This window comes from Oncorhynchus masou, chromosome 29, assembly GCF_036934945.1.
Source record: "Oncorhynchus masou masou isolate Uvic2021 chromosome 29, UVic_Omas_1.1, whole genome shotgun sequence".
Lineage (NCBI taxonomy): Eukaryota > Metazoa > Chordata > Actinopteri > Salmoniformes > Salmonidae > Oncorhynchus > Oncorhynchus masou.
The window spans coordinates 68,933,470-68,944,458 of NC_088240.1; the positions used below are offsets into that span (position 1 = coordinate 68,933,470).

General features: G+C 41.2%; 1 protein-coding gene across 2 annotated transcripts; it reads left to right on the top strand.

Annotated features, from left to right (window-relative positions):
- Positions 1 to 1,940: 1,940 nt before the first annotated feature.
- On the top strand, positions 1,941 to 10,771 carry LOC135520395 (antizyme inhibitor 1-like). Of its 2 annotated transcripts, none has more exons than XM_064945925.1 (12): positions 1,941 to 2,174; positions 4,158 to 4,280; positions 5,557 to 5,804; positions 6,251 to 6,424; positions 6,790 to 6,962; positions 7,089 to 7,217; positions 8,061 to 8,142; positions 8,274 to 8,348; positions 8,599 to 8,761; positions 8,947 to 9,062; positions 9,221 to 9,435; positions 9,729 to 10,771. In XM_064945925.1, the coding sequence occupies exons 3-12, from the start codon at positions 5,703 to 5,705 to the stop codon at positions 9,841 to 9,843; spliced, it is 1,344 nt and encodes a 447-aa protein (XP_064801997.1). In that variant the 5' UTR covers positions 1,941 to 2,174; positions 4,158 to 4,280; positions 5,557 to 5,702; the 3' UTR covers positions 9,844 to 10,771. The 2 variants fall into 2 exon arrangements, with proteins under 2 accessions (XP_064801997.1, XP_064801996.1); XM_064945924.1 differs by lacking the exon at positions 1,941 to 2,174 and adding an exon at positions 3,232 to 3,443.
- Positions 10,772 to 10,989: the final 218 nt, after the last annotated feature.

The following is a 10,989-nucleotide window of genomic DNA, read 5'->3' on the forward strand; positions in this document are numbered from 1 at the left end:
AGAATTGAGTTTTCCACCACGTTCACTAGTTGTGACATTGTGCTTTGTTGCAGTGTAACATGACACTATCTAAGAACTGTGAGGAATACTTTAATTTGTCCTCAAATGTAACTATTATATTTTTGTTGGAGGTGTAGTGATTTGTAAATGCAAATAGGATGGATACTAATTAACACAAATAGGTTTCCCTTTTATAGGAACAATAACAATAACATACATTGCTTATTGATTATTTTAAGTTCCACCATGATTTATTATCACAATCCATAGAGTCCTCTGATAAAAGAACATGGAGCTTTCATTGTGTGTAAAATATGTAGTGTTTGCTCATGCAACAGTAATTGTGTTCATATCATCGGGCTGTTGGTCATACTAAATAACTCTGTGTATATAATGTAGGCTTCAGTGGGGTGATATTTTGATGTAGTCTGGCCCCGGTTTGCAAATGAGAATTCCAGTTGCACAATGCACGCCACTGGAGTGTTTTCACTCACTGTGGGCGGTACACACTTCGACAGCAAGTGTGCTCTGTGTCCTAGGCTATTATGATCACAACAATGAAATTAAACATGATGTTTTTCTGGAAGCCACTTTAGATGCTATGTGTGATTATGATTAGACTCAATGCATACCCTCATCTACAGTCTTGGAGAACAGACACAAAGCTCGGAACAGATTCTTTTGTGTTGTGGTCCATAGGATAAACTTTCACTTTCAAGGCTTGACAATTGGCCAAGAAACTTGTGTTTGAGCAAAACAAACAGAACCATTGTGTATTTTTCCCTTACCAATACCCATAGCTCATCTGACATTATGAGTTCACACTCCTCTAACCACCGTCTATCTTAGATAAACAGGCCACGTGTGGGTTTGGACTTTGCACATAAGCTATGTACCGGTCGGTGCCTATTCATAGGAGCTAAGTGCATATCCTAAGCTTACCCCATCCATCATTATATAATAAGGAATTTAAATCATATTTGGTCCTTTGCAGGCTAAATGCAAAGTGATCAGGGCCAATTGAGGATCATATGGGACCAATAATATTAGTATCATAATTGTTATTGGCTATAAAAAAAATTATGTACATTATTACAGTTTGAATAGCAATTTAATGTTTGAATTGTAATGCATAAACAGACACAGTTATCCATATATTTAATTTCAACATTCATTGCCCCCCCCCCCCCATGCCTCCAAAGAAACATCTACTGTGGATGAAAATGGACATTGTACACAAAACAAGACAGCTGATATGGATTCTTGTAAGACAGTTGTATGAAAATAAGAAAGGGTACAATAACAGTATCCTGTTTTTATATTTTCGAAATATAATATTAAAAAACAGTTCCCAGAGTATACAATTTCATGAAGTGCTATTTTCATTCTCACATGCATTTAGGCTATCAACTGATAAACACCACTTGTGAAACCCGGTATATGTGGTATGCTGGTGGTGTGTCTAAGCCTTAGGAACCATGACTAACGTCTAAAGGTGATCATAGCCCATACCACAATGTAAACGCATTCTGTCTCTGTAGCAGAGAGCAGCATAGGTTTGTGGCTGCAGGAGACACAAGTTTTAGGATAGTCTGGCTGGCTGTTCAGACAGACCCCTGAGGACTACACGAACTAATTACTCTAGTAATTCATTGTCTGTAAAAACAAACAAACAAAAACAACATCACAACAAAATGTAATATTACCTACTTAACCAAGTTATCATTGAAACAACAGTCTACGGGGAATAAAAATAAACCTGTCAAAAGAAATCAATATGCAGGTACCCAGTCCCCCTGTCTGAAATTAAATTCATTGAGTTTTTCCAATTTGGAATAGACCTCCTTCTCCACCAATAGGCAAGAAGGGTGGCGTGTAAATTCATCTGTGGGAAATATACCCCTTTGCGTCTTCAGAGGGAAGCAAAACTTCACAAACTCTCCGCAGACAAGGCAACGTGAACGTCGAGGAAGTCAAGAGGCAACGTGAACGTTGTGGAAATCAAGAGGCTGAGGTTGTTTTAAAAAACCAAACACACATGCAACCTAATTTCACGCTGTTGAACTTGAAGCATGTGTTTCCAGAATACAAGAGAGGAGTACCAGTGACAATTTGTGGACAACATTTTACAGTTATCGCGGTGCCATGGGAAAAAGCATGAAGACGTAACCAAGGTAACAATACTATCTGACCGTAGTAGTATTTTCTGGCAATAGTTGAATATAATATAATATAATGTTAAAGAGGCAATCTGCATTTCGAACAATAACAATCCACCTACCCCTGCCACTGTTTTGGTAAATAGCTGAGGAATGGACTGAATAAATTAAATTCATAGACAGAACTATGGATGAAATGGTCTGACCATATAAAAAATGACGTTTGAGGCTATACAGTGTTTGTTTACAGTTACATTGTTTCCAAAAAATGTGGTCGACAAGCCTATATTTTGGGTTATGATAGGATACATGAGGCATGTATGAGTTATTTTCAATAATCGATGGGTAGAGATCGTATATTTGAAAAGTTTTTTTTTTAATTAAAAAAAATAATAATAATATGAAATTGATTAAACATAATTCTCAGCATATCAATAGCATAGGTATAATTGTAAATAATATGATCACAACAATATCACACATGAGGAAAAGACCGTAATGCTTAGAATTAAAATACAAGTCAGACAACCTATCAGTCGCATTTGCTTTGACAGCTCGAAAACCCCGCCTATCTCCCCTTTCTTTCCAAAGATATTTATAAGCAAACCAAGATAAACCACGGCCTATCGTTTCCAACAGGAACAAATTAGTCATAGTGGGCAGAACAAGCAAGGAGGTGGGCAGAGCCAAGCACGAGCTAGCGAGATCCTATTTGCCTGTTCTATCCTACATCTGCATATTTCCGTCAGGAAACGCCTACTTGTGTGAAATGCGTGAATGGAATAACTCAACTCGCATTTGCGCTCCTTATAAACAACGCGATGTTTAACATTTTTGACCATTGGCAAAGTCTACAAAACTTAGTCCACTCCGTTCAAAACAGATTTTGAAAAGAAAAATGTATTGGGATCAAATGTTAATCGGTTAGAAACTTTGCAGAATTTAGGCCAAAATCCATTTCCTTCCATCTTCTCCCACTGCTCGCCACTGGGCTTCCTCTCACTACCAAATTTGGTAGTGAGTGGAAACGCCAAGCGAATGCTTCACATTTAAACATCCGGTGAAATATCTGTCTCATTGTTCTATCTGTGTTTCTTCCTCTCTGTAGACTTCGGCAATTTTGCTCGCTGCGTAGCTACGAAAGGGTTCAATTTAGCTTCAAATCTCGACCTGCACCTCCGCTTTGATGGCATTTTTTCTTTCCTATAGTGCCCCCGCCACTCTTTGAAAATTCCACCTAAAAGGAAAAAACGATCCACCCCAAATATTGGGTTTTATTCTCACGTAAGTACCTACGAGCTAGCTAGCTTGGTAAGTGGTTAACGTTAACTGTTTAAGGAGGGAAAGTAGCTAGAGTTAGCCGCAACTAGCTACGTTAGCTAGTTAGGCAATGAACGAACTTGCTAACGACTGACTGTCATTATTGTCGTCATTCATCAAAGTTATTTAGCTAGCTATTTTAGTTTATTATATATTATCATAGCTAGCTAGCCAACTGTGCTAAGATAATTAACGTTAGTTACGATTCGTTAAACGTTATCAGTGTTTCTAGCACTCGGAGTCTTCTTTACAGACATGTATCACACGGTAGCTAATATTCGCCTGCTGAGTTGGCATGTAATGTAAGTTAGCTGGCTAGCTAGCTATGGACGGTTTGTTTTGAAATTTCAGTGTTGTTATTTTGGAAACACAACAGTGGTACAATCAATAGCTATTTAGTTGAGGTTAGAACTTAGTTAACAACATTTAACATATTCGACAACATAAGGTACAACGTGGCATTCATTCAAAATGGAGAAATAATGATTTGAGATGACAACCATAACAACCTAAAGAGAATTTCACACCTGTTATAGCTGTGCAAACCATCAGTCCCTAACGATCAATTAACCTATGTCCTGCTTTCCCATTCAATATTTAATTTGATCTCATCTAATCCTCAGAGCCAGCTTTGCCTCTCTTTCCTCTTGACTCAACTGTATATTGTCTTCTGTGCAGGTGTACAATTACTACCCAGACGGCTTAGGGGCGGCTCTCCGCCGAGAGCCGTTCGACTTCAACGCCGAGCCACCTTGGGATCCTAGCTGATAGTGGGGGAGCACCATCTCCTAACTCGTCCATGTGAGTAGACATCAGGTCGCATAGGAGGAGTAATGTTCTCGGTTCAGTTTAGCCTCTTAGATCATAATAAATATAAAATACTATTGACAGGTTGTCCATGTCCTTGTGGTGACTGTTGTAATAACAATAGCATAGTGTTGGGCTACTTTTATCTGATGCTCTCTGTCCCTGTTTTTACTGGTGACTGGTTAGATCCAGTAACAGAGAGGAGGGGCCACTCAGCTATGAGTCATAGTTGTAACACAATGTTTCCTGTCTTCACCTTTAACCTAAATATGATGATTTCTTTGTGTATGTCATGTTGTAAGTATACTGTTAGATTTGTGATATGCTTTTATTTCCTCCCAGATCTTTGCCCCAGTGAAGTTGGTGGTTTGTAGAGTTAACATTTGTGCAACTTTGAAAAATGTTTTTTTTTCCATCAACTAAAAAGAGGTCATAATTTGTGACCATTGATCTTTTGTGTTAATTGTAGTGGGTTGTTTTCAGTGTATCCACAGACTGCTGAGATGTTGTTTTAGTCATGCCACGGCTGGCCTGTTTCTTAGAGCTGTTCCAGCTTGCTATCATGAAGCTGTCTCTGTGTTTTCGAATTGCCAGTACGAGGCTCCCAGCCACAGAACAGAGACAGGGAGACACACAGCACCCTTATGATCACAATAGTCCAACCTGGCTGTGCGACACTGCACCCCTCTGATTACAGACAGTGTTCTGGTCCAGTCCAGCCGTCAGACATTGCAGTCTGAGGCCAACCAACCAGACATTGTGTCACTGCACACACCCAGGCCCACAATGCTCTACTGACTGATGTGTTATGTAACATTAGAGAGATCTGACATCCCATGCCGCTGGTATTGTACCCAGATAATGCCATCAAAAGAAACCTTTATGGGTCACTGCCAGTGGGATTAATCCTAATTGTCGGGAGTAATTGATGGTAAGGTAAACAAACTCCATGCCCCAGAGATCTTGTTTTCACAGTGGCTGTCCAGACACCCAGGGCTTCCCATACACAGCCCCATAACGTGATTTCCACCAAGACCTCTGATTGGTGGAAATCTTGGTTCACAGCTGGAAAACATCCTAAAGGCTTAACTGGTCAAACTAAGTGTAACATTTATAGAAAAGTAAACCAACTGCTTTGGCCTTTTTATGTCAAATAATTACCTATTTCTTTCCCCCCCATTTTTGTAATAATTAGATGGATCTAATTTTCCCCATCCACTTCAATAGTTAAGGCTATATTTCATGCTGCCTCTCTTCCTGTGTTTTCCAGTTTGCTGCATACTATCTAAGGGCTCAGAGAGCGACCACCTCACCCAGGGGCTCAGAGAGCGACCACTTCACCTAGGGGCTCAGAGAGCGACCACTTCACCCAGGCATAATTCTTTATGACTGGCAGATTAGCAGACAACAGTTGAAATGAAGGGACTAGCTGATGAACCAAACTACTCCATCGCCCTGCTGGAGGGAGCCACGGCCCTCAGCGACATGGTTGAGAATCACATTTATGAACAAACACTGGTAAGTACTGTAAAGAGACATTCTCTGTACATTAATATACTTGCTACTTTGTAGCGTATCGAAGTTGTGCCCATGGAAATGAGATTAGTTGATTGCCTAATCCAGAAATAGATTGATAAATTCTAGCAATCAGCACATAAATAAATTGATTGAGGATGTGACAAATACAATGCTGCTTTGTAAAAAAAACTTTGTGCCAGTCTCCTCTCACTTGGTTGAAGTGACAGGTTAATGAGTCATTGCACCCGGTGACCACGCTCTATATATGCTTTCAGTTCACACCAGTGGAAAAATGAGGTTGTGGATTTCACTTATATAATTGTATGGTGTTGGTTGATAGACAGTAAGAATAATCAGTCATTGTGTACTTGACAGATACAGGTGAATGACATAATAGCATGCTAGACAGCCAGTAAACCTGTCGTGTCATGTTTTTCCTCCCTCAGGCTGAGAAGAATGCGTTCTTCGTGGCAGACTTGGGGGTCCTTATGAGGCAACATGTTCGCTGGCGAACCCACATGCCCCAGATGCGTCCCTTCTACGTTGTCCAAGCCAACAGCAGCCTGGCTGTCATTGAGATCCTAGCTGCTCTCGGCACTGGCTTCATCTGCACCAACAAGGTGCCTGCAGCGCTCTCTCCCGCTACTACTGTCATAACACTGCAATAGCATAACAGACAACCTGTCCAGATCAAATTGCATTTTTAGTGTAGATTAATTTACGGGTCCTTTTCCACAGCTTTAGGATGTGTTTTTCAGTTAAATGCATTTTATAGATTCATGGCTTACATCAGTTGCAGCTTCTCACAGCGCTGTTTAGGATTTGTTGGGCCAATTACTGCTTTATAACTGCTTCGTAATTCAACTGGCCTCTACTCACAGAAAATAGGAAGGAGCGCCATCTAGTGGAGAAATGTCTCGCCACAGATCATGGCTCCACTACTTAGAGCTGTAATATCAACACTGATGTTTTTATGTTTTTTCAGTATGAGTTGGAGCTTGTGCAGGGCTATGGCGTTCCCTCTGAAGACATTATCTACAGCGGTGTGTGTAAGCAGATCTCCCAGATCAAGTACGCAGCTAAGAACGGCATCGACTTCCTGGTGTGTGACAACAAGGCCGAGCTACGCAAGATCGCTCGCTGCCATCCCTGTGCCAAGTAGGTGTCCATGTAACTGTTATTAGACCATTATTTTAAAAGTCTATATTTCGTACTCTCTACAATAAAACTACAATGGCTATAGATATGAAATCCCTAAAAATGATCTCCCTCGTCTCTGCTCAGACTGCTGCTGCAGGTGTCCACAGAGGCTTCCGGTGAGGAGATGGGCATGGCGTTTGGCTCCAAGCTGAAGGACTGCAGGCACCTGCTGGAGAGCGCCAAGGAACTGGGCCTGCAGGTGGTGGGGGTCAGGTAAGTCCTTCTGCAACGCCACCCTTCCTCTCTAGTCAGAGTTCATTATTATATTCTAGGTTTTTTTTCTTGTCTTTTAATTATGTGCTAATAAATTAAACTGTATGTGTGCAGCAGAATGGTGTGCCTGTGTCCAATACTATTTTCACCCTGAGGAGAAAATAGTTTACTGTATCATTGGGGATTGACCATTGGACAATTCAGCAGTTTTTTTTGTTTGCCTGAATAATATAGTCACTTGCCCGAAAATGTGAAAATAGTTGTTTACACCCAAATTGCTGTAACTTATCGGTCACTTAACAATAAGGAGGAAGTAGGAAAATCAGTTTTACGGGCCTGCTACATTGGACGTATAACTTCCGCAGTGTGAGACACTTCTATTAATTTCAACAAAACCCTGGGTGTAATCGTGCCGGCTCCCCAAGAGGTTTGCGCTGCTTGAGCTGAACTAAGTTCTGGTTCTATTTTCAAGATTTCAACATGCAGCTCGCAGCCGAGATCAATAGGACATATTAGCTAGTGCGCTGCGCTCTGACCACACGTTAAGCTTCCAGTTAAGCAGGCTACTGAAATTATTTATCGCCTGCCTAATGAAGCTGCCCGGCTGCCATACATTGACCGTCTTTCACTTAAACAATGGAGATGAACCAGACAGATCAGTTTTAGGTTAGGCCTACTGGAATTATTTTGCAGTTTTGTTGTTTCACTTCATTATTACATTTTGTTATTCCTTTGGGTGACCTCAGAGCAGGCTCGACTTGCCCGTCTGCTCAGTTTCCGTTCCTCAGTCAATCCCTGATTATATGGTATTCCCATGACGTCATCATTATCCCCATGATGCAGGTTCCACATTCCCAGCTCCTGTGATGACCCTCAGGCCTACAGCCATGCAGTGTCTGACGCTCGCTGTGTCTTTGACATGGGGGTGAGTTAGCTAGTGCTTATGTTATAGGACATTGAATGTGCATAATGTGTGAAGGAGACAGCCTGAAATATGAACCACCCTCCTATTATATTTTGACGTTTACATGTATTTTTCTTTAATGTTGTTTTCAGGAGGATATTGGCTTCAGCATGACAATCCTGGATATTGGAGGTGGATTCAACGGCTCAGAGACTCAGCTGAAACAGGTCATTATTGTATAATAGTTAGCTCGATACATTGGACTGATTTAGATGGATTACTTCAACTGAATTAATATGTGACTCAGTCAGTCAATGGTCACAAACAACTTCACCTTCTTTCTGACAACAGGCCTGTACTAGTGATGTATTTTTCAAAGGAAAGCCTTCACACAGCTTTACTTTTTGAATTTGAAAAAACACACTATAGAATGCCTGTTAGGCTGAAGGTGCTGACTGTTTTTCCCTCTGGTAACAGATTAACAGTGCAGTCAGGCCGTTGTTGGACCTGTACTTCCCTGCATCGTCTGGCGTCTCCATCATGGCAGAGCCTGGCAGTTACTACGTGTCCTCCTCCTTCACCCTGGCTGTCAACATCATCGCTAAGGAAGTAGGCGCCCGGGATCTTCATGGCAATCACGGTCAGGGGCAGTACCTTCTCAATACCTAGCATATGAAGTCAAATGCACTTCCATGGTGTGGTGGGCTGGTCAAAATCAGTGCTATAGTAAACGTGGTTCAGCAGACCTAGATGCTCCAGCAGACCAGCACACACCTTTTCTACTATTTTTGTCTCATGACTCTTGACTGCCATACCTCTTTACAGATGAACCATCTCCCAACGATGAGCCAGAGTTCCTGTACTACATGAACGATGGGGTGTACGGCTCGTTCACTAGCAAGCTAGCAGACAATGTGATTCCAGCCCCGGCTCTGCCCAAGGTGAGTTTTGGCTTCAGGGCTTAGTAAACTAAATCTAAATAAACAAAATTACTAATGAAATGGCTACATCCCAAATGGAAACCCTATTCCCTATTTACTCATAACCATGGCCCATAAGTCTCTCTAAATGACTCTCTTTGTGTCCCTGGATGTCCCAGAGCGGTGTGTCTGAGGAACCAGTGTTTGCCAGCAGTCTGTGGGGTCCGTCGGGTGATGAGCTGGACCAGGTGGTGGATCAGTGTCTGCTGCCAGAGCTCAGTGTGGGAGACTGGCTGATTTTCAACAACGCTGGGGCCTATAGCCTGGGCCCTTCGTCTACTTTCACAGATTCACCCAGACCCCCCGTCTACTACACCATCTCTACTGGAGACTGGTAAGAGACAGACGACTGTCAGGCTGGCACTGTCACTGTTTGAAATGGGGAGCTGTTGAGGATTTGATTTGATTTATTGTTTGAGGTGAGTTTCCCTCATTTAATGTATGTAAAGTGCTTTCACCATCTGGAAAAGTGTTATTAAATTACATCAGTTTTATTTATTTTGGGACCTACTGAGTTTTATTTTAACAGTTGTGCTGCCATTGACTTAGTTTGTTCTATATTGTTTTAGTAGTCATTGAAGTGAAGATTTGTTATTTTCAACAAGTTTTGTTTTTTGTTGTTGACAGGCTTGAGATGCAGGATGCTGGTATCACCCAGGACATCAGCATGAAGAACTTCTCTCTGGTCCCCTACTTCCTCCACTCCAGCCAATCGGATGAAGCCCTGTCGGTCCCAGCTTAGGCTAGCTGAACCAATCCCATGTCTCTGCTGTGCTGACCTCACCTGGTCAACATTCCAATGGGAGGAAAAGACTGAATGGTGTTTGCTGGCTAAAAGCTTTTTATTATTCATTTCATAAGGAATTGAGCTTTTTGGGGGGGGGGGGGGCCTATACAGTATGTTGTTGGCTCTCTTAAGGAAAAGCACAGATGTTCCTTCCTTTTCCACATGCAATAAAATGGATGAGTCTGTAGGGATGGAACTCCCACCTGTGGTTACAGTTTACATACAGTAAATGGAATTTAAAAGTTATACATGAAACATGTATTATATTGCCTATATGTCTCCTTTTGCCAGTCTTGTAAATTCAATTGTTTACCTACTCAAAGTGGAGCAGTTGCTTATTTTAACAAAACCAGATGTTTTAAAGCCATTTTTGGATGCTTCGCTAAATCATATTTATGTTTATTTATGGTTTTGTTTGTTTTTGTTTTTTGTGCTATGAATATCTGATCCCCTGGCATTTATGATCAGTCAGTATTTAAAAGGGGGCATACAGTAGCCAATGATGCATCCCAAATGCTACTCTATTCCCTATTTACTGCACTACTTTTGAACAGGGCCCATAGTGCACTACTTTTGACCAGATCCCTATCTAGGGAATAGTGTCATTTGGGATGCATATAACAGTACAGTTCCTCAGATAAAGGGGAACTCTATTTGACTCAAGCAATATGACTACAGCATATCATTCACCAAACATCTCGTTGATAGGAAGCTTGTGCTCACACTCTAAATATAGACCGTCTTGAGACTATTATCATAATGCAACATTGATGTTTCATTTGTTTTTTAAAATCCCTCTTACAAGTCTCTGTGGAAAGAATTGTCTGTGAATTGGTCTCCAGTTTTGCCTAAAGTAAATTAATATAAAAGCTCTGAATCATAATGTGTATATGTTGTTCTTGCTAGTAAAACATACATTTTCACCCACCGCTTATTAACCGCACTGTTATTACTGGTAACATGAGCCACTATACCCAAACATACTCGGGACAGTTTATTAGGTACACCTAATACTGGGTCGGACCCCCTTTGCCGCGAGAACAGCCCGAATTCTTTGGGGCATGGAAACATTGATCAATTCATATCAAAATAAAATGCTTT

What these genes read in the sequence shown, in the direction of transcription:
- LOC135520395 (XM_064945925.1), top strand. Translation starts at nt 5,703, where the DNA reads ATGAAGGGACTAGCTGATGAACCAAACTACTCCATCGCCCTGCTGGAG. An exon ending in GCTTCATCTGCACCAACAAG is followed by an intron (nt 6,425 to 6,789) that starts GTGCCTGCAGCG and finishes ATGTTTTTTCAG; the next exon opens with TATGAGTTGGAGCTTGTGCA. An exon ending in CAGCCCCGGCTCTGCCCAAG is followed by an intron (nt 9,063 to 9,220) that starts GTGAGTTTTGGC and finishes TGGATGTCCCAG; the next exon opens with AGCGGTGTGTCTGAGGAACC.